The 24,759-nt window shown below is 40.6% G+C and overlaps 1 protein-coding gene across 1 annotated transcript in view; it reads right to left on the bottom strand.

Moving 5' to 3' along the window:
* The window catches only part of CNTLN (centlein), a 3,122,808-nt gene that overhangs the window by 1,281,189 nt on the left and 1,816,860 nt on the right, over positions 1-24,759 (bottom strand). The window contains exons 15-16 of the mRNA XM_044061293.1: positions 23,867-24,408; positions 22,666-22,834 (exon numbers count right to left, since the gene is read on the bottom strand). Of these exons, the coding sequence (XP_043917228.1) occupies positions 22,666-22,834; positions 23,867-24,408 (711 nt within the window). The remainder of the gene's footprint in view (positions 1-22,665; positions 22,835-23,866; positions 24,409-24,759) is intronic.

The raw sequence follows: 24,759 nt of genomic DNA, 5'->3' as shown, positions 1-24,759 counted from the left end.
TGAACTCAAAGTGGGTTAAGTCCTGGGAAGCCAGTGATTATAACACTGCTCTGCAACTGGTCAGCGAAAAGTTTCTGTGTGACAGGTGTTAACTAATACCATGGAAGAAATATGCATTTACCACATGCTCTTAAGATACAACTCTCCCATATACTTTACTTGGCAGCATAAGTGCAGACTGTGAGACCATAGCCCCTGGATACAACATACAAGTTTGGTGGCAACAGTGTACATTTAAATGCCACACCCTAATATGCCATATTAATCTGACATAATATGGAATTATATATCTGTTTGTCACATATTAAATTGGTACCAGTGGTGGGAATTTAAAGGTTCTTCTGTGACACTCCCATAGAAGGACTGCTTTCAGAAAGTCCCTGCACCTGGCAACCAGATACCAGTCATCTAGGTAGGGGAAACACAAAAAGACATTTCTCTATTAAAGCTTCAGCTACCATAGCCCATCAAGCTGGTGAAGACTCTTGGTTCATGATAGCATCTGTAGCTGGAATGTAATTTAAGTTAATGGCAGGTTTTGTTTGACAATTTAGCTAAGAGGGTTAATAATAGGAGTTTTTGAAGAGTTTCATCTTGTTGTCCCAGATTTGGTTCCCTTAATTTTCACTAGCAAACCTTGGGAGTCTGAGCAAGTCACTTTACCAGACAGTCCTCCTGGGTCATACGTGAAAAAGGCATGCTTATGTCCAGTGGGCTGTCTCAGCTAATAAATAAAAATAACATGCAAATGACTACACTGTGTAAATAAAGTGATTAAGACCCAGACTGAACCAGACAAGTGTCCTGTGTGGACATCTAATACTGATGTATCCAAAGGCATCCATCATGTCCAGCAACAATACTCAGGTGGACTAAAGGAAGAAGGGCAATATACTGTGTAGGATGACCATTGGGACTCACATGATTTGGATGTACTGGGATTGTTGACATCTAAAAATTAAATGAAAACTGTCTACCACTTCTAGACTAGAAAGACTGATCAGATAAAACACTCACCCCTCCTCCAACACCAGGATAACTTCTATGAACAGTAAAAGATTAGGTCTGTTCCAAGAGCTCCACTGAAACAGACATCTAACAGTGGAACTTCTTCTGGAAGAGGACCAATAAGCTTCAAGATGAAGTTTCAAATATTTTGTAAAGGTGTTCCAAGCTAGGGAAAGATTAAAGAACTGCCCTCTCAGGGACAGTCTTAGACTGGAGAGGACTATGGTGCAGTGGCAAATAGAGTAGATCTCTTAGTAGAATTCAGGGATATGGAAGATTGAGAAGACAGTGCAATGTTTTAGGGCTTTTCTCAGATGCTCTGGAAGCCTCTTTTTGGGTTAAGCACATTTAACACAGGAAGAACAGGAGAGGAGTGTTATCTCAGAAGCCTTGAACCAATGTGAGGACATGCTTCCACTTCAGGAGATCACTGAATATTTCCTGGATTGGTTGATAAAATATCCTTTCCCAAATGGATAAGCATCCAGTATCTTGTTTGTGAGCCAATATCTTGTTTGTGAGCTCCTTTCTTCATAGAATATAACCAAAACCATGACATATTTTGCAAGCACGCATCTCAGCATTTGGCCTTAGCTAAAAGAGGGCAGTCAAAGCTGCAGCAGGTTGCATGGTACTCCCTGTGGAATCTACAGACAGTGTGTCAATGAGCCCAGACTCATCGATGTTAGCATGCCTATACAAGCATCTTCCTCGCAATATAACCTGGAATTGGGACATGTAATAATCAATATGGCTGGAAAGCACACTTTCTTGTCACATCTGCCCAGTGATCTACTATCCTTTGCAGGTGACATGGTGGGAAAATGTTGTGGTCTTTGGACCCAATGCAGGACTAAAGAGTTAATATAGAAATCAGCACTGGGATGGTTAGTGAATAGGCTTGGCCATTTGAGTAGTGCTCTGTAAATAATCATGACCTTTTTCATGGCTAAAAATGCAGACTAAAATTACCACAAAGTGCTTCTAACACTGGAATATGTCTCAAGGCAAGTTTCAGATGTTTCTCAAAAACCTGATGGGTAATTTAACAGAAATGTGGATGAAGGGGTAGAATTACTATTATTGATGGTGTCTTTCGGAAAGTTCCCTCAAGGTACTCTACATCCTCAAAGGATTCAGAGGGAAATGACAGCATGCCCATTTCCTGTTAACCGAGGGAGTATTTGACAATATTGGAACTGGTCATCTAGGGATATGGAACCACTGAATGACTGACTACTAGTCAATGGCAGCAAGATTTAAGGAGAGGTCTGTAGATGGTACGATACAGAGATCAGATCAAACTCTCTAATAGTGTGCTCCTGCACCAGTGACTCAAACTTCTACTTGATATCAAGACCCTGAGTCATAAGCCCTCAAGTGCAATGACCTGGTGGGCTTTATTTGACTTTGTCTTGCTGACACACATACACATACATACACACACACACACACACACACACACACACACACACACACACACACACACGTTCGGTGGCCAACTCAAACAGGGAAATCCCCCACTCCCAAGTATCCCTAATGGCCATATGAGTCTACTGACTATACTTCAGGATCAGGCTTACCACCCAAGATTTCCAGATAAACATCTGGAAAAAGAGAGGCACAAGAAAATACAATTGTGTCTACTTAACATAAACGAAGATGCTTGAATTTCTTTGCTGTTGAAGTGCTTCCCACCTGCCCCAAAACATAGATACCTATTGTGCAGCTCTACTATATGGTTGTGGAGGTAGGTGGTCTTTTACATCTAGGGTGACCATGCCTGCGGGTAAAGCACTGGCAGAAGTTACTGACGTGTGAGCATTCTGAATTTGGGTTCTGCCAGAAACTTGTTTAGCTTTGATAAGTCTAGGACAGGTTTCCAAGATCCTTCTTTTCTTGGCACTAAGAAGAGCCTTGAATAGAATCCTTTTCCTTTTTCCCTGGTTCTATGGTGCTGCGCTGCAGAAGAACTTGGACTTGGGCCTGTGCCACTTTTAGCCCTTCTTCTGGGATTGATGGAATATAGTTTGGTATTGGAAGAGAAATAAACTGCAGCTTGTAACCCTGTGTTATGATATGAAGGGCACACTGGTCTTCAGTAACATCTATATACTTGTCAAATAAAAGGGAAACTCTTCCTCTTAACTTTATGGAAGAGGGAGTTGGGGTGAGCCATAAGGGGGGGACTACCTGTTTCATGGCTGCTTCCCAATGAGTCCCTGGGGTTGGGGTCTTCTACCTCTTGGTCCAAGGTCAGCTTGCTATCCATTTTGCTGTCTATGTGGTTTGTCTCTCCTAGTCCTCCTCTCTCTGTTTATTCTGTAAGGCAGGAAAGGACCAGGTTTGGTAGAGTAATTTCTACTAAACCTCAGAGGCTGTAACTGCAGATCTTGACAGTCTGAAGGGACTCATAGGTAGGTACTAGGCTATTGGCCCTAGGGCCTATATAAGCCTAGCCAAACGGTACCCTGGCTTTTGCCACCCAAGAAAATTATTTTCCTGTGCCCCTGTCAAGCAGAGCCACAGAAGTGATCCCTGGGGTGAATTTCCTATCTCCCATCCAATCATCAAGATTTTTCTTGAAGAGTGCTTAATGAGGACTTTTGTTTGATATAGGCAGGTAGTTTGTTCCAGAAGTCTCTGAGACAGGAATCTATCCCTCCAGCATGTTCGGTTTATTGTGGTGACAAGATTTAGGTCCCTAGAGCGTGTAGCTCGGAGGGATTGGGATTTCTTTACGTGGAGCATGTCCAACAGCTCTGGGTTTGACACAGCTTTGTATGTTAGGCAGAGATCACCTCTGAGTAGGCGATATGCGACAGAGTAAAGCTGGAGTTTTTTGAGACGGTCTGCGTAGGGCATCTGTTTCAGGCCAGTAATCCTCTTTGTGAGGTATTTCTGTGGCCTTTCCAGTTGTTGTAGATGTCTTGTGAGGTAGATAGCAAAAGGGGCGTTGTACTCTACAATGTGTATAATGAGTGATGAGCAGAGGGGAAAAATTACCTCTTTTTTCCTGGATGAGAAACCTTTTGTGATGAGGTGTGCCACGTAGAAGGATTTCCTGACTACTGTGGCAATGTGATTATCAAAGGAGAGACTACTGTCCACCTGTGTCCCAAGGTCTCTTATCACACTTTCAGTGTTAAGTAGTCTACCGTCTATGTGGTAGTTCATGGGTACAGAGTTTTTACCAAAAGGGATGACAATACACTTTTTGGCACTGAGCTTGAGGCCATGGCTTTGACACCAGGCATCTGTCTCAGTGAGGCCCTTTTGTAGGATGTCCACATCGTTAGGAGATTTGATTGTGGCTCCTAGTTTGCAGTCATCTGTGAACTTTGTTAGCCAAAGACCTTCTGTGTTAGCCTGTACTTCAGAGAAGTAGATACGAAACAGGAGAGGACCTAGGACTGAACCCTGTGGTACTCCACTTGTCACTGGCCTGAAGTTGGATTTAGAGTCTGCTACTTTCACAGTGTAGGTTCGGTCAGTGAGCCAGCTGGCAACCCATCTTGTGACATAGGGATTTATACATAGTTTACTGAATTATAGACAAACTCAGTAAACTATGTATACTCAGTAAGCTCAGTATACATAGTTTACTGAGTTTGTCTATAATTCCAGAGTGGGGGATGGTGTTGAAAGCCTTGGCGAGATCTAGATAGGCTGTGTGCACCACCTTACCCTCATCTACAGCTTTGGTGACCGCTTCAAAGATGTCTATCAGGTTTAGGAGACATGATCTGCCTTTTACAAACCCGAACTGGGTAGGTTCCAGAGTTTAGAGATTACCAATGTCATTATTTATAAGTTCCATGATACGCTCCATAGCTTTGCAGACCAGGCTCGTCAGGCTAATGGGGCAGTAGTTCCTGGGGTCCGTGGTGGCTCCCCCTTTGTGGAGTGGGATAACCGTTGCTGTGCGCCATTCAGTGGGCACAAAGCCTGAGGTGAGGCTATGATTGAACATGGTACTTAGGTTGGGTGCCAGTTCGTTCTGTAGTTCATGTAGAACGCAGCCTGGGATGTTGTCAGGTCCCATGGATGCTGTATTCTTGGCTTTGGCGAGTGTGTTTTTTATCTGTGCAGCCGTGATTACAGGAACTTTGTATTCTTCTGGTATAGAGATGGGCCCTTTACGGGATGAGACAGGGGTAAAGTTAGCACTGAACCTATCTGCCAGGATGTTGGCAATATCAGTTGGTTCTGTATATTTAGTGCCATTGTACTATAACTCAGAGCAGATCTGAGTGTTGCCATTGAGATTCTTGACATAGCTATAGAATGCCTTGTGGTTGTCTTTAGAATCAGTGATGATTTTGTTTTCGTAACTAGCTTTGGAGGACTTATTCTCCTGCTTTTTAAATATAGATTAGGCCTATGGTCCAACGGAAAGTCAGGTGTATCCAGAATTTCTGCTCCTTAACTAGACTTGTCTTCTAATAACCGACCCTGAAGCTGTGCCTCTGCTAGATGCCTCCAAATAATCAAAGCAGCAATAGAAAGAATGTTTAGCCACCTGGGAAAAGAAAATACATTATACCTAGTTTAGTGAGTTTGTCTATAATTCCAGAGTGGGGGATGGTGTTGAAAGCCTTGGCGAGATCTAGATAGGCTGTGTGCACCACCTTACCCTCATCTACAGCTTTGGTGACCGCTTCAAAGAAGTCTATCAGGTTTAGGAGACATGATCTGCCTTTTACAAACCCGAACTGGGTAGGGTCCAGAGTTTGGAGATTACCAATGTCATTGTTTATAAGTTCCATGATACGCTCCATAGCCTTGCAGACCAGGCTCTAACAATTCTTAACAATTTCTAACAATTCCTTCCATACCCTCAAATTCTTCTTTCATTTGGTTCAGGAGGGTTTCCTGAAATTTGACCATGCAAAACTGACAAGACAGAGCTCTCATGGCAAGTGTAGCAGACATGTATACTTTCTTACTAGATCTATGCAGGGTCATACCCTCTTGCTTATTAGGCAAGGGGCTCCCTTGGGACCTGAGGAAACCGCATCAATGTTCATGGGAATCAAGAACTCTATAAAAATGGTCTGGTTTCCTGGGTGTCAGTGGTTGGGAGTCAAGCCGCAGAAAAGAGTCAGAAATAACAGCATCCGTAATTTATAATACCAGAGAAATAGCTACAAGTTTATGCTCAGGAAGTCTAACACATTCTCTGAATCTTTTCTCAGATTGTAGATAATACTGAGATTCCCAGCTGAAGAACTCCCTCAGTCTCTCCAAAGGTAAAATCCTCTGGTGTTGAAGCTGATGCAAAGTTTTCATCACACTCAGAGTCAGCATATGACCATGAAGAAATTTAATCAACATATGATAACTCATCCTCATAAGAGTCAAAAGAATCAGAAGACTCCTGGGCAGAATTGTCCCACTTTCTTTTTCTAAGAGATGATCCTGTAGCAGGGGTCCTACCTGGGCTGAAATGCCTGGAACTCATGAAATCCATGAGATCCTCAGCCAGCCAGACATGGTTCTGCAGGATAAGCCTGTTCTTCCTGAGACCCAGAAGGCCTAGGCTAAGGCAAGTTGTAAGCAGTCTTCTTTTTTTTTTTTTGGCTTTGCGTCTGGACTTGGATGTGGAATTGGATGTCATCAGCCCAGGCACTGAACAGATAGCTGTGGCCTGTAGCTGGCCAGCTGTAGGTTCCTTTAAAGATCTAAGAACACCATCCTGTCCTACGGTACGAATAGAATGGAAGTCGGTAGCTAGGATCTGCACTGTGACTCTGGACCCATCTATCTCTCAGGGTGGGAGAAGGAGATGACTCTCCCCAATTCCAACATATCCCTCTGAAAATTTGATAGGGCTTTCACTCTTCAGCATGAGCTCTCAACATGCAAGTTTGGGGGGGGGTCAGCTCAACAACAGATGTATCTCACAGATGTTCAGGTTAGAGCTAGCTTCTGAGTGCTTACTCTTGTGGCTATACTTTGACTTAATCCTGGGACTGTGAGGAGGAACATCTTGCCAGTTTCCCCCAAAGCTTTTGAATGCCACCAGCTTCATGAAGTGGATGGAAAAACTTTTCCCTCCTTAAGTGTTTAGTTAACCAGTTTGAACTACAGGCTCTTTTGTCAGTAGTGAACTTTGTGCTCTTTTCCAAGATAGCACAAGTAATGTCAATAGAGTTCCCAGCTGATAATGTGAAGGGTACAAAGACACTTCTTGTAAAATTTAAATATAAAACACAGAACTTCACTAATGACAACAAAGACTGAAATCTAAGCTGTGTACTTGGGGGTGGGAGGTTGTTGGGCCCCTACAGAGCTATGTGTTGGTTTAGTCAACACATTATGTCTTACGTCACAGCATGTGTTAGTACGGACATACTTGTTTTCAGAAATCAGATTTTGGTGAGGAAAAATGCTGAATGCAATTGGAGGAAAAGAAATGCCCACTCTAGAACTCATCAGCATGGGTTTTCAATGTTATATCTCAGAATTTCAAACTTGTCTGTCTTAAATGAGCATGATGAGCTATACCAGGAAAAGGTCATAGAAAGGTCTTAGAGAATGAAACAAAATATTCTTAGTTTCTGAGCAGAATACACCTTAAAGTCCTCACGAGACACAGAGCACATTGAGAACTAGGGGGAATTCTAGTGAAGAAAGGGGGAACTTTACCAGAATAAAGAGCAAGATATTTTACACTGGAGGGGGAATGGTACCTGGCACAGGGGAGCTTTTTAGCATGAGCTGTCTTTCCAAATATCCACTCAAGAATGCTTTTTGACAGTTTCAAGTATGTCACACCAGGATGGAATGGACCAACAGTAGAGACAGAATAAAAACAGAGGGCTCTGAGCAAACCAAAGAAACAATGAGAGAGGGAACAGCCAGCACTTGGACCAGTGCTTGCAGTTGGTACATCAGAGGGAAAAATGCCACAAGACTGCACTTCTAAACACTTCTCTAATCCCTCAGAAGTAGTAAAGGCTATCATAAGCCCATATAACACCCATGCACAGGCACAGGCACAGTCACAGTGTCTCCTGTAGCACTGTCAGAGATCAGGGTTCAGGAGTACATAAAGGTTGCATAGATAACCATTCAGGATGAGTAATGTACACTAAGCATTCTTCATGTGGAGGGTAAGCAATAAATTGTGATTTGGCATGAAATTATCTCATCATTGAAACTGAAAGCACATCACACAAGCCAAACACACCATCACAAAGTCTGATTAGCAGATGCACGTAAGCAGTCTTTCCACATCCAATATTATACTTTAGATGGGGAGAATATGAAAAATGCTCTTGTGGCAGTAGTAAAAGAGCTGATTGGTGGTATTCCTCTCTCATTCCCAACTGTAAAATGTGTTCAGTAAACTAATTTCTCTCACTGAGGTAGCAGTTGAAAAAAAAAAAAGACCTTGGTGAGTGCAAACCAAAAGCAGAAAGTTAGAAGAGATAAGGGATGGGAAAAAAGACAGGGGGTTTGTGGATGGAAAAAGAATTCACGGAGATTCCATGCTAATCTTGAAGCTGTGAATGCAATGTAGGAAAAGGTTGCAAAGAAGGGCACATATGAAAAGCAGCTGCACCTTAATGAGTTTGATCATCACAATACGGATTTCTCACTTGAAGACTAAGTGACGACTGACAATGAGCAGAAGAATCTAAAGCCAAGAACACTGTGAGGAAGAGCTAGACCAGAGGAAGACCCTGGGGATGGACTCCTGAAACACATACCTGTAGTGCTAAGGCCTGCTGTTATTCAAGATATGGTCCTATAGCTTAGCCATAATGTAATGTTCCTTCAAACAGTGGTCTTCTGAGTGCTCCATTTCTGACAATAAGCAGGTAAGAAGGAAGGCTTCAAACCACTAAGTAATATAATGAGATTTTATTATACATTTTATTTTACCTTTGTTTACTGAGAAAGTCCAGCTGGGTCAGTGACCCATTTTCAGCGGAGGCCTGGGGAGAAAAGCTCCATGCAAAGTGTTAACCGATAAGTAGTTTAACAAGGAAGTATTTACACACAAAAGAAAAAAAAATTACATTTAGCAATGCAAGCATAACAAAAATTACATTGTTTACCAATACAAGCATATTAAGGTGATTAATCAATGCATACTTGAAGTCATACTAGGAAGTCCCAAAACCTAATATGTAAACTTTTAAAACTCACTCTGAGAATACAAGTCCACTCCCTAATAGATGGTGATATACATCCAAACCCTGGCCCAAATTCTACCACAACCACAGAAACTTACACCCCAACTCCTACTAACACACACATGCTTACCAGACTCCCCAACTCTCTCCTGATAGCTCATCTCAATATTCGGAGCATAAATAATAAAGTTACCCACCTACATGCCCTCATGAATGTACATTCATTTGACATCCTGTCTCACTGAAACATGGCTCAAGACATCAATACAAGACAATGTGGTTATTCCCCCCAGTTATAATATCTTGAGACTTGACCGTAATGCTAAGAAGGGTGGAGGAGTTGCTATTCTATATAAATCTGGATTACTGGTGACCTCTATAGACTCTAAACCTCCACTAACTAGTAATGTAGAAATTCTTATTTCCAAGATTCAACTCAATAAATGTAAATCCATATATATCATTTGCATCTACCTTCTCCCAGGCAATAGCACCAGCACCTTAGAGGCTATCCTAAGTTGGCTTTCCACCACCTACCCACAAGAAACCATAGTACTTGGTGACTTTAATATAAACTGGAAGGGCTGTACATCTGAACAGCCTTCTACTCATATTAACTTATATGTCATTACTCAAACCATTACATCCCCCTTTAGAACCAATAAACTTAATAATAATGAAAGCACCCTAGATTGGATTCTCACAAATAGCCATCACAAAACTTACAAAGTAGGTACCCTCCCTGAAGATATAAGCGACCACTCACTCACCATCTTAATCAGGTATAAAAGTGACATTCCAAACCCAACCATTTATACGACAATAAGGACCAACAAAAATTTTAACCCCAACAGCTTTCAAAAATAACTTAAAGCTTGCGACTGGTCACCCCTGAAACACCTACCATTAGAAGATGCAGTTAAATACTTTAATTCTAAATTCCTAGCCACTCTAGACTGCCATGCCCAAACACACACACTTAGAACTACGACTAAACCAGCCCAATGGCTCTCCATAACTACCAAACAAAAAAATCCTCCAAACAAACTCTGGGCCAACTGGCATACAACTAAAAGTCCTACAGATCAATTAAAGTTCAGACAGCTAAGAAATGAAACAAAAAAGCCATATTGTCAGACAAAAGAAACTTTTACTGTCAGCTCCAACAAAGCCACCAAAATAAACCTCAAAAATTCTGGTCAGGCATCAATAAAGTCTTATGCCCAGGTCATTCAGTCACACCCACTCCCTCAGGCTCTGATCACAACAGTCCCAACCAAATAGCCAATACTTTTAACACTTTTTTTTACAGAGACCATTCAATCTCTTGCCAATCAGCTATCCCCTGACACCATATCTTCTTCCTCTGATATCTCTAACAGCCCCCCATTATTTCAATTTCAACCTGTTCCTACATCCCTTGTCTGTACCCTTATTCAGAAACTTAAACCCACCACCCCCTCTGCAGACCTACTACCTGCAGAGTACCTGCAAAACGCTGTAAAAGCTATAGCCTACCCCATATCCATCCTGTTTAATATAACTATTACTGAAGGAACTATCCCATCAATCTGGAAAATTTCACATATTATCCCCCTGCATAAAGGTGGTAAAATTCCAACGAATGATCTAACTACAGACTTATAGCCATATTATCCCCATTGGCAAAAATCATGGAGAAATGCATTCATAAGCAACTATTAAACTACCTACAAGAAAACAACTTACTAGCTACCTGCCAACAAGGCTTCAGACCATTTCATAGCACCACCTCTGCTCTCTTATCCTTCACTGACTGCATTAATAAAAATTGCAATAATGACGCTCTATCCTCAGCCCTCTTTATTGATCTGCAGAAAGCATTTGACATGGTTAACCACCAGTTACTCATACACATACTTAAAAACCTGTCACTGGATGCACTTGCTATACAGTGGTTCCAATCCTACTTAAATAACAGGCAACAGGCTGTACTATGGGAGAATAATTTGTCTTCCCACCTCCCAATTGCCCTTGGTGTCCCTCAAGGCTCCATATTAGGTCCTCTCCTCTTCTCTATTTTTACAAATGAATTACATTCTGTAATACTTCAAGCTACCTGTATCCAATACGCAGATGATTCCACGTTAATATGCTCAGCCACTTCTCCATCAGAACTTCAGTCCCTAACCCAAAACGTGTTTAGCACAGTAGAGAAGTGGCTTCTATACCGATGCAAACCAAATACTATGCACGTGGGGGATGCAGGGCCTAACCAAACTATGAAGAAACAAAAATGGCCAGCAAGGTTTAGCAGTCGAATATGCAGCCCAAAACCAGATAGTGAATAATCAGACTTTTATTATAAATAAAAAACAGACCGGTTTCGGCAAAATTATGCCTTCTTCAGTGTTAAGCAAACAATCAAAATAGACACAATAAAAGATGCAAATTTATACAGAGTGGGGCATTCTATGTTGGTCAGACTTCTAGACCACTCAGGTCACGAATAAATGAACATCCAAGTGACATTAAAAACAAAAGGGAGACCAATGCCTTATATCAACATGTATCAAAACACCAACAAGCACAGTTCATGTTTATGATTATCGACCGTATAGTGGGTGATCGCAGTAACCCACAAGGGTGGCATGGTATTCTCAACCACAAAGAAAAGTACTGGATAATCACTTTGGGCGCACTTTTTCCACCTGGTCTCAATGATCATCTCTAACACTAAGTCAATGGAGAAGGATGTATAGACTTCCATTTTATTTACCAACTATATCAGGTATAATATTTTCTGAATTATTTAATCCCATTTTCATATATACATATATTACAAGGAGTAGCCGGATCTATTTATTATGTCTGGTTTCGAAATGGGCCCCTTACAGTTTCTTTTCTTCCATGTATATATATATTTTTATATTTAATATAATCATGACTATGGATGTACATATTTTATTATGTATAATTATAGCCTCTATGGTTCCATAGTCTATTACGATTTTGGTTTTTTTGTGATGTCTTTGGAACTACCTGTCTCAGGTGTAACACAAATTTTAGCCATGGTCTCAGGTACTGTGTTAGCCAGTTCACAATATATCATGTATTATTCATGAGTTTCAACAGCACATTCAGGTGCTTATTGGTTAGCACTCTGTATAAATCTGCATCTTTTATTGTGTCTATTTTGATTGTTTGCTTAACACTGAAGAAGGCATCATTTTGCCGAAACCGGTCTGTTTTTTATTTATAATAAAAGTCTGATTATTCACTATCTGGTTTTGGGCTGCATATTCGACTGCTAAACCTTGCTGGCCATTTTTGTTTCTTCTACACCAATGTCTCATCTTGAACCAAAAAAAAAAAAAAAAAAAAAACAAAAATGCTACTATTCACTCGCGCCCGCAGGGTCTCCCCACTTAACTTTACTGTTACGTCTAGCAATGGTACTATCATATCTCCTGATCCTACCACAAAAGTACTTGGGGTACTAATCGATAATAACCTTACCTTTGAGCCCCATATTAACAACACTATAAAAACAGTGACAAAAAATTAGGTTCCCTCTACAGGATCAAACCCTTTCTGACTCCTCTAGCCAGGACCACTACTGCCCGTACCCACTTAATCTCAACCCTACTATATGCCTCCCCTATCTATACTAAACTATGTAAAAGCAATCTGAACAAGCTGGCTATCTCCTACAATAATATTGCCAGATTTGCAACTGGGTCAACCTATAGAACCCATCATTGTAACAACCGTAATGAACTTGGATGTTTAGAGTTGTCAAATCTAATACTATTGAACTAACTAATAGTTACCCATAAGATCCTGTATCAACCAATAAATACACCAATACTTACTAACCTTATCACTCCTTACGATAATCTCAAGACCCTACTGTCATCAAATAAACTACTGGTAAAATTAGGTAAAACCAACAATTTGGCTGGAGACTCTTTGTTCTCTAATACAATTGGTAAAACCTGGAACACCCTCCCCAATCACCTATCCTCCCTATTGTCAGTAACTCTATTTAAAAGCAAACTGAAATCATACCTTAAATCACATTGGTTATGCCCCTGTGTTAACTCTAACTACCTCACTTGTCCCTAGATACTAATCCTCATACCTGTGTAAACTAGTTACTTTTCTATTAACAATAACATGTGTGTGACTTTAAAGTTTAATAGTGTTATTTTAGATATTTTTTATGACTATCCATAGCTGTTATGTACTAAGATTTTTCTTATTTATAAGCAAAAATGCAATGACATGTAATGTACCTGTGATTTGTAAATACTACTCTGATTTGTGGATCTTTTCTCCTCGGGCCTCCACTGAAAATGGACATATATCCAGTTGGACCAGCCCGGTCAACAAATGTAAAATAAATAAATAAAATACATATTTGAGACCTGGATGGATCAGACTATGAAAGTAGTAGCAAGGAACATGATATCTGTAATAGATTTATTGGCAGCATCAGTAATATATGATCTGGGAAGGGAAGTACTAATTGTCAGTGTAGTGGAGGGGCCCAGAAAAAATGATCTACAGTAGAAGTGTAATAACACATAACAGTGTGTAAAACAGAAAAAAAAAAAGAGAAAGAAAAGGGGGAGGGGAAATCAAGATAGAGATAGATTAGGAAATAGAGTCATAGTGTGGAAATGTTAGAACTAAGTGCACATTTTTTGAGCCTGGCTTAGTACAGCTGCAAAGCCAGTTGTTTGGTAAGGTGTTCCTTAAGATGGTGCTTAAATCTGGATATGTTGGTATTGTGGAGTATTTTTGGGGTACGGAGTTCCAGGATTTAAATACTTGGTTTGAGAATAGGGAATACCCGAAGCTGCTGTTAGATTTGGTTATTTTTAGTAGGATTTTGTTGGAAGATCTTAGGGCTAGATGAGGTGTATGAGAGCAGGGCAGTTGTCTGGGTGATGGAAAATGGTATGAGTAAAAATTGATTAATTACAGGTAAGTAGATTAGGAAGTTCAAGCCATTTTAGTTGCAGTGCAGAGCAATGGTGAGTCCTATATGGCAGATTTTCAGTGAATCTTGCTATTTTATTAGAACAGGGCTTGAATTTATTTAAATAATTTTTTCTGAGGTTCCTGAATAATGGTGAAGCATATAAGTAATTTTCGATGTTAATAAAAGCTTTCTAGGTTACTTATAGGAGTGATGGTATGGACGGAGCTGAACAAATAAGGGAGACGTCATATGCATACTGAAAAATGGATGCATTTTGAGTTCTGAGGTGAGTTTATTGATGAAAATAGTAAAACTCAGTGGGTCTAGTATGGCTCCTTGAGGAACACAGACTGACAGTCAAAAGGGGGTGAGGGTTCATTATGCCATTTGACTGCCTGTTGGTGGTCAGATGAATAGCTTAGAAACCAGGAGAAGATGGGTTGCGAAAGTTTAATGAGTGCAGCTTGTTGAGTAATTTCTGATGGGAAACTGTGTCAAAAGTTTTTGACATGTCAAGAAAGATGGAGAAGACATGGAGGACGGCATTTCTAAGATGGTTTATTGTATTTGTGAAACTAACCAGAGTAGTAGCGGTGCTATGTTTTGGCCTAAATCCATATTGGGATGCAGAGAGGAGGTTGTTCAGTAGACAGCCAACTAGTTGAGTATGGATACATTTTTCAAGGATCTTGGCAATGGGGGGGGGGGGGGGTAGAATGGCTGTTGGTTTAGAGTTATTGAATTCAATGGATGTGCCACCTTTGTGCACGGGTATTATTTATTTTATTTTACATTTGTTGACCAGGATAGTCCGACTGGATACATGTCCATTTCCAGTGGAGGCCAGCGGAGAAAAGCTCCAAGGTAAAGCATACAGTAAAAATCACAAAATGATTACAAGTTACACACAGTTTACAGGCTCCAGTTGAGCAAGTGGGTAATATAATCATACATTTTTAAAGCAGTGTTGACAAATTGACTAGGCAATGTAACATGATTACAGACTATAGAGGAGGATCTAATCGGGTTTTGAACAAGGACATAGCCAGTGAGTTTTAAAGTATAGCTTGAGGCTTTTTTTTGGACCGAGTAAGAGAGGGTTCAAGAGTAACATCAGCAGGAAGAGAGTGTGATTGACATGGATATCAAATTTGAGGGTGTTGTCTAGTGTGACGCCTAAGAGTTTTTTTTTTTTTTGCGCATCTGGGGAGATAATGGTACCATTATTAGATTTTATGGTAAACAGTAGTGAGGAAGACTTACAAGTGAGGGTGAAAAGAAGCAACATTGTTTTGTTAGGGTTTAATATCAGCTGATGGTTAAAAAGCCAGTTTTCAACTATATTGAAAGTATTCCGGGTTAATGTCATTAAATCTGTCGGGGAGGTGGTTGAACAAATCAAGGTGGACTCATCCACATATTGGATACAGGTAACGTATGGGATGACAGTGGGAAGGTCATTAATAAAGAGAGAGAAAAGAAGGGGTCCTAGTATGGAGCCCTGGGGGACACCTTGGGTGATGGGTAGACGGGTTGATAGTTTGTCCTACCATAGGATGGCTTGTTGTCTACCACACAGGTAAGATTGGAACCACTGACGTGCATAGCTATTTAGAGAGAATAAGGGTGCGCATGAGTATTTGATGACTGACCATAACAAATGCCTTGGAGAGATCTAAAAAGAGGGCTGAGGAAAGCTTGCTATTATTTTGGTTATGGTTTATGGTGTTAGAGAAGGATAGGATATTATATGAGGTAATTTCCAAAGCTTTGGGATGTATTTTTCAGTAACAGACCCGTTGATTAGGATAAAAATAGGGAAGGAAATGACATCTGATGCTATTTTAAGAAATTCATTGGGAAGATGGTCTGCAGCAAGGGATGAGGGCTTTAGTTTGGAAAGTAGTTTATTTATGGTGCTAGTTGTACAGATTTAATTGAGAAAGATATGGGGTTATCTGTTTGTGTAGGTAAGGATAGAGGAGTAGTACTCTCTTTCACAAGGGAGAGGACAGAATTGACTAAATGAGAGTTAAATTGGGATGCAATACTATCAGTGGTGTTGGTAGTGTTTGGAATTGGGGTTGTGATCTGTCCTGGTTTGAGCAAGCAGTTGATGGTGCGCCATAATTTCTACAGGTTATTTTGGTGATTTTGTTTTATTGTTGTGTAGCAGATTTTTTGTCATGTTTAATTTGTTTTTTGGCTTGGTTCCACATTTGTCGATAGTTGAGAAGAGATGTTTCACTTTGGGTCTCATGATACTGGTACTAGGCTATCTTAGTTTAAGAAGTTTCTTGGTCTCCTTAGTGAGCCATGGTGCATGTTTGGATTTAATACAGGTTTTTCTTAAGGGGCAAGGGTATTTAGAATGTTGTATGAATGTATCATTAAAAGACTGAACAGCTGAGTCATGGTGCAAGTGTTTCAGAGGGGACCAATCACACTTTTTTATTAGGGTTTTAAAGACTTCGGGTGAGACTTTTTTCTGTTGCATGTGAATTTGTAGACTATGTTTTTAGGAGAATGAATACATTGTATAATCAGGTAGGTGGGTCAGTGATCACTTATGCTGTCGCAGAGACAACCGATAGCAGGGGGAAAGTTTATTTGTAAGGGTCCAATCAAGTATTGATTTTTTTTACTATGTTTATCAACCTTGGAAGGGGATTGTGTCATTTGACAGAAACCATGGAGTTTAATGAAACTGAATTGATTGCTGGAGTTGCAGGTTGACCAGTCAAGGTTAAAATCCCCCATTATTACAGTTTCCTGACTGTATATTGAAGCATAACGGCAGAGGAGGTCTTCAAAAGAGGCTGCTGGGTTGTTGCCCGGGGTATGTAGACTGCTATGAAAATTATGTGTTTGTTGGAGTTAATTTGGAGGCATGAGATTAAAATTTCTGAGTTCTTGGGGTTTAGGTAGTTGCATACTAATTGTTCCAGTCTGAGACTGTCTTTGTAAATTATTGCTATGCCACCACCTCGCTTATGAGACCTGTCAGGCCAATGGATGTTGTACCCAATGGTTACTACCTCAGTATCTTATATGTGTAGTTTAAGGCAGGTCTCTGCTAGTATGGCTATATGTGGTGAATACAGGGCAAGGGTTGCATGAAATTCAAAAGATTTGTTGAGTATGCTTTTTAGGTTAATGTTCAAGATAAGGAAGTCGTGTTACTGTGTAGGAGGTGAGTGATGCTAGTAGAGGATGGGCTGTTAGAAGAATGGTGTGTTTGCTGTATGCTTATGGGGCCTCGATTGGGATATATGTCTCCACTTTGCTTAATGTGAGCTGTACTGGCTAGAAATAGGTGGGTAAAGTTTGATAGCTTAGTGTATTTGAGCAGTAAGTTTGGAGTTTTATTACTGTGTACATATTTGAATGAGAAGAGTTTGTATTAGAGTTGTTATAAAGATGAGGTGAGATAATACAGTTGGAAGTAGGGATATGGGGGATGGTTGTGAGAGGGTTGGTGGGAGACTAGATGATGGATATGTGTTAATTTAGATAGGATGTGTACAGGTATGCTTTAGTGAGCAAGATGGTCTTCATAAACGTCTAGCAGACCAGCTTGCTGGCAGCATTGTGTGCAAACCAAGAAAGAGCAGCCAAAGATAGTTAGGATCCTGCTTTAGGAACTAGTAGCCACAAAACCTGCTTACTAGGTTTAAAATGTTTTAGTTCTTGTTTTTCCCAGTGGGCATGGAACACACAGTCTATTTTCTGCTACGGTTGAAGGAACAAATTCAGATGTACAACTGGCGGGTAAAGACCTGCAGGAAATTCAGTCAACTCAGCCTTATACATATGTGAGCACATACAGCAACATGTCCCACAAATACTTCCAAGGATCCAGTTGCTATAGAAAAATACATCAGCAAGTCAAATGGCATCAGAAATACTCAGTCTATGGATCTGAATTCTTCTGAAACATCAACAGAACGGTTTGGAGGGACAGGTATATTTCACAGTGGATACCACTGCTGTGCAACAGACTCACCATCCACATAAAACAAAGTTCATCCCTGTCCATTTTCCAACATAACAGATATCTATGGGAAACAGAAAATTTACCCCAGGACAGCCTCTTGTACTACTAATGGACAGATGAAGCTCCTTTTATCCCATGCAGAGGTCCCCTCAGATTATCTATGGTATGATCCCAGTTATTCTCATGAAGGATAATATATAATTATGGACCATGGGATGGGTAAAACTAATCTATAACCAAATGGGATAGATTATTTTGAGAACAAAAAAGGAGCTTGGCTAGACATAAAATGGCCTATACGGGCAGCTAGCCTAGTACTTACCTATGAACGTATACATCTGTGTAATGTGTAGTCCCATAAAATGGTTTCCAGCTGCTACAGGAGTCCTGCTAAGCTAATACCTCCATGCTCCTTACCTGACAAAAGAAAAATGGAAGTATCTGCCCCATCCTGAGTTAAGTGTATACGCATGGGGGGGTTATATTACATGAAACAGTAATGAATTCCAAATGAATGCATTTCACATTATACATGAGTTCTAAAAACAGCCCTGAAAAGTGGCTGCCTGGTTGGCTAAAAGGATATTTTTAGCAGTGCTAAACTACAATTACCATATCAAAAAATTCCATTCAGCCAACTGTTTAAAAGATCAAGCTTGCTGTGACACCATTAAATTACATTTAAAAAATTGCTTCCAGTTCTGTAGCAGAACGAGATATGTTATACTCCACTAAAACAAGCAAACTCAGTTAAAAATCAAACCATCAATGCACAAACTACAGATATGTTGCTTAAATATAGATGTATACCTACAAAAACGTACACGTGATCATTATGTACAGAGCAAGTGCAAAACATCCTGGTACATGCAGAGACAGTCATCAACTACAAAAAGGATATTAAACAATGAAGATATATAACAAAGACAAGAAATATTTTTTTTAAATCTGAAGGTAATGCTACTCAATGCTAGAAGTCTAAACCTCAAAATGCACTCTCTCGAGGCACTCCTAAAAATGGAGAACATCGATATCTGTTCTGCAATACCAGGCTACAATTCTTACCACACTTTTCGGCCACAAAACCAAGACCGAAACACTAAAGGTGGAGGAGTGTCCATATTCATCAAGGATATTCACACCTCCAGGCTAGTTGCCCAACACAATGCATCTGAAATTCTCCAGGTGCAACTAACACTAGGTAAGACTACAATCCAAATTGTAGCTTGCTACAGATCCCCCGCCATGCCCCAAGATTCTCACTACACCTTTCTAAACATAATGGAAAATATTAAGATACAACCAAACACCCTAATACTGGGTGATTTCAACTACCCTGCCATTAACTGGGAAAACTATTCGGGTACCAACTCCTTTTCCCAACGGTTCTTGGAATTCATAAATTCCAATGCCCTGGATCAACTAATCCATTGTTCCACCAGGGGCTCCAATATCCTAGACCTGGTCATTACCAACATGGGAGATAGATGCTCCACACCAGTGGTCACCCCCTCATTGGTCACATCTGACCATAAGCAAATCACCCTTGACATCCACATCCCACCCCCACCCTCCAGTAAGGAAACCTCCTTAAAAAACTTCTCCAAAGCCAACTTCATGCTACTGAAGTCAGAAGTGACAAACTTCACGACACCCACGCAGATGGGATCTGGAAGTTCGACTACAGAATCCTACACTAAGGCACTGTACGAGCACATCACTCATGCATGAATCGTGCCATCCCAAATAGAACCAAGATGCTCTTCTCCAAAAAAAGGAAGCCAATCTAGTGGTCCCCAGCTATAAACAAACTATACAACAGAAGGAAGAAACTTTTGCAGAAAAGAGGAAAATCCCAGGATGCAAAAAACTCCCTCACCAGCCTCAGTAAGAAGATGAGATCCCTCATAAAATCCTCAAAAGCTAGTTACGAAAATAAAATTGCCAAAGATTCCAAAGACAACCACAAAGCACTCTATAGTTATGTCAAGAATCTAAATGGCAATGCTCAGATCTGCTCTGAGCTACAATATACTGATCCCAAGGATATTGCCAATATCCTGGCAGATCGATTTAGTGCCAACTTCACCCCCCTCTCGCCCCCTAAAGGGCCCATCTCAATACCAAAAGATTACCATATTCCAGTAATCATGGCCACACAGGTAGAAACCACACTCTCCAAAGCTAAGAATACAGCATCCATGGGACCAGATGACATCCCAGGCTGTGTACTACATGAACTACAAAATTAACTGGCACTTCACCTAAGTGTCATGTTTAATCATAGCCTCACCTCAGGCTTCGTGCCCATTGAGTGGCGCACAGCTACAGTTATCCCACTCCACAAGGGAGGATCCACCTTGGATCCCAGGAACTACCGTCCCATCAGTCTGACGAGCCTGATCTGCAAGGGCATGGAACGCATTATCATGGAATTTATAAACAAAGACATTGGCAACCTTCAAACAATGGACCCCACCCAGTTTGGGTTTGTGAAGGGCCGATCTTGTCTCCTGAATCTGATTGACTTCTTCGAATCAGTCTCCAGAGCTGTGGACGAGGGTAAGGCAGTCCACACAGCCTATCTGAACCTTGCCAAGGCCTTCAACACCATCCCCCACTCTGGAATCGTAGATAAACTTACTAAGCTGGGCATAAATCCCTACGTCACTCGATGGGTTGCCAACTGGCTTAGTGACAGAACCCAGACTGTAAAAGTAGCCGACTCCAAATCCAGCCCCAGACAAGTGACAAGTGGAGTACCTCAGGGTTCAGTCCTGGGACCACTCTTGTTTGGCATCTACCTCTCTGAAGTACAGGCCAACACTAAGGGACTCTGGCTAACAAAATTCGTAGATGACTGCAAACTGGGAGCCATTACTGAATCCCCAAATTATGTGGATATTCTACAAAAGGGCCTTACAGAAACAGATGCCTGGTTCCAGAGCCATGGGCTCAAGCTTAATGCCAAGAAATGTATAGTTATCCCCTTTGGAAAAAAACATGTACCCATGAATTACCACATAGGTGGCAGGACACTAAACATTGAAAGTGTGATGAAAGACTTAGGGACACAGGTGGACAGTGGTCTCACTTTCGATAACCACATCACCACAACAGTCAGGAAATCCTTCTATGTGGCACACCTCATCACTAAGGGCTTTTTATCCAGAAAAAGGAGGTCATTGTCCCACTGTACTCATCCCTTATTAGACCCATTATAGAGTGTAATGCCCCATTTGGTATGTACCTCACAAGACATCTGCAACAGCTGGAAAGGCCACAGAAATACCTCACTAAAAGAGTCAGAGGTCTAAAGCAGATGCCATATGCTGACCGTCTAAAAAAACTCCAGCTATACTCTGTGGCATATCGTCTACTCAGAGGCAATCTCTGCTCAACATACAAGACCATGTCAAACCCTGAGCTGTTGGACATGCTCCACTTAAAGAAATCCCAATCCCTCAGAGCCACACGCTCCAGGGATCTAAACCTTGTCATCACAATGAACAAAACATGCTGGAGGGATAGGTTCCTGACCCAGAGACACCCCATACTCTGGAATAGACTGCCTATACATGTCAAGCAGAGCGCCTCATTGGCCCTCTTCAAAAGGCAAAAGGAACCTTGATGATTGGATGGGAGATAGGAAATTCACCCCAGGGATCATGTCAGTCGCCCTGCTAGACAGGGGTCTAGAGAAGTAAATATTGTGGGAAGAAATATCCAGGGAATTGTTATAGCTAGGCTTGCATAGGCCCTAGGGCCGATAGCCTAGTACCAACCTATGAGCCTATAATGACGACAATGCACAATATAAAAATCACCACCCAGACATGGATGAAGCTTTGCACCTGTGGATAAGAGACATTTGTGGACAAATCCTGCTTCAGCCACAGTTGGAGGACTATTATTAGTATATTGTGCATGTGTGTGCGTGTGTGTGTGTGCATGCGTGTGTGTGCACATGCGTGTGTGTGTGTGTGTGTGTGTGTGTGTGTGTGTGTGTGTGCGCGCGCTCTAGCAACAGAACAATACCAGAGATCAATTATTCCTTTACAAGGTAAGCTTTTGTCTGGTTCAGCTGTTCAAAATAGGGAAGACAGGTGATGGCCCATCAAAGAAGCTACTTCATATTACATAGCTGCATGTTAATCATTTGTGGTTTTGAAAACCTGACATTTCAAAGCTGCTTAAAACTTATTTTATATAAAAAATAGAACACTTTAGGGTCCTTGCTCTACAAAGGGTCTCTATCTGTAGGTGATCCTAAGTGCTAGCATAAACCCATAACTATCAGCTTTTGTGTCCTCATTCCTAATATGGCTAACATTGCTGCTCAGTCTTTGGGGAAAGAGATTGTCCCTTTCTGGTACCCCTTCCAACTATAATTAGAAATAAGCAGGCAAAACCTCTTTTAATAAAGAAAAAATCAGTATGCAGCCATCAAAATGAGAAACCTAGTAGCTATACTCAGTTTTTAATTGATGGATGCTGTCTCTATAAACTCTGAGAGTTTATTCAGCAGATGACGCAATTCGTACCTTAAGAAGACCAGGTTGGTTGTTTCTGTCCATGTGTATTGTATCACATGATGTGTCACTCTCTCTTCCTTCACCTTGACTGTCATCTTTCTTCATCTGAGCAGTACGTGTAGAAGTAGATTTTAAAATGTGTTCTCCCAAGCTGACAGAGGTTGACTGTTCAGAATCACTAATCAGTACAATGAAAAAAAAATAGCTGAATTCAAAAGCTGTTGCAAACCTACATAAACTCAAATGTAAAACTTGTCTAATGGCGCTTCTTATATTTAGAATTGCAAGATGAGATATTACTGTAAATTAAAAAACAGGTAACTGAAAAATGTTTAATTCTGCAATAAATTATGCATTCATTCACTAGTTTAATAAGCTATCAAAATACAGTAATCCCATCAAGTCAGCCGATAACTAAATTGCACTACCAAATAAATTATTATTAGAACATTTGTAACTCCAGAGAAGACAGAAGTACTATTTTTACAAAGCTTCTCTTAGGAGACTGACTTACACTAGTACTACAAATAAAATATTGCCATAGAAAGAAGGTATACTCATATGTCATATAAAATAAAGTACGCATTTTCTTCTCACTGGAAGGTAAGTTCAGAAAACTTTTAACCATCATTCAATTAATGTTATTTCAGTGACTCTGCATAAAACATACATGAAGTAATTAGTGTAGATGGTTCTTAATTTATAAAGGATGTTAAACAGCTTGTAGACATCTGGTAGCAAACTGAAATGGGTCATTCAAAATTTATCTAACTAAATTAAGAGGAAAAAAATTGGTTTCTCCTCCCTGATCAGCACGTCACAAGATAACTAAACCGACTTAGTAGGCTTGCCTGGGAATCCTTAGCTGTCAGCAGTGAATATGCAAAGGGCCAGAAAATTAAATCAACCTGCCAAACTGTCAATTTCAAGCCTCATGACTGCATGAAAATGGCAGCACTGGAAGAAATCAAGCATCCCCTTCTTTTGGGTTTCCTGGCATCTATTCAAATACTCGTGCAGTTGTGGCTAATTTTGTATGCAAATTTCAGTCAATAAGCTGAGAACAAGACCTCCCAAGATATTTCAAAGGATCTGACAGTATTTTACTGAATATCAAATCAACAGTAGCTGAAATTTAATCTGCATTTGCTTGTGCTGTGCAAATGCACACTGTCCCCTCCGTAGAGCCAAATTAATGAGAGGCACATACCTGTCTTCACTTATATCCTCCCAGCCGTCTTTACTGACGTTATCAAACACATTGCTCATCTCCTTGATGGATTGATTGAGAAAGGACTGGTGACGTCTCATGTTGTTTTTTTTCTTGGCTGTTTTTAATTTAACCTTGGAAGCTGTTGTCTTACAAGTACACTGCCCACAGCTCATAACCTTGGTGACCATGGCAGCTGCTGCCCTGGCTTCAGCCAGTGCTCCCTGCACTCGTGCCATTTGCTTCTGTAACTCCTCATTCTCATTTTTCAGCTTGGTGGCATCTGCTGCTTTCCTCTTTAGAGATGTAACTTCTTTCTGCAGCTCATCTATCACTGCTCTCAGCTCTGTTTTATCTTTTTGCAATCCTTGCCTCTCTGCCAGAAGCTCAGAAAACTTTTCCTCTCTAGCATCTGCATCCCTTTTGAGTCTATTTACAGATGATTTCAATGAACATTTGTTGTTGGTCAGTTCCTCGTTGAATTCTTTAAGTCGTTTTGCCTCTTTTTCAACAGCTTTTAACTTCTTCTCCATCTGATGTATCTAAAGCAGAATACATGCAGTGATTAACTTTAAACACACTGATATGTAAACTGAACAAAAAATGTTACTACAGGAATGGAATTCAAGTCATGTACTCAAATACACGTGACCCAGACCCCTCCTCCCCACGTATACACACATACACAAAGTAATGTGCTCCAAAATGAAACAAAACAAAACAAAAAAAAAAAAACTGGAAACATTCAAGCTCCATACAGTGTAAATGCAAATATGACCGGAGCTGAGAAACTAGCTGTAGTGCATACAATATATACACTACTACTATAAATGCAGACAGACAAAATTAAAACCACTTCTACCATTCACAAAACCAACATGATTTGTTCCTTA

The sequence above is a fragment of the Protopterus annectens genome, chromosome 2.part0, assembly GCF_019279795.1.
Source record: "Protopterus annectens isolate FY-2018-M chromosome 2.part0, PAN1.0, whole genome shotgun sequence".
In the NCBI taxonomy this organism is placed as follows: Eukaryota; Metazoa; Chordata; order Ceratodontiformes; family Protopteridae; genus Protopterus; species Protopterus annectens.
Note: the sequence above shows the minus strand (reverse complement) of the source record. Positions and strands in the feature narration are given on the sequence as shown.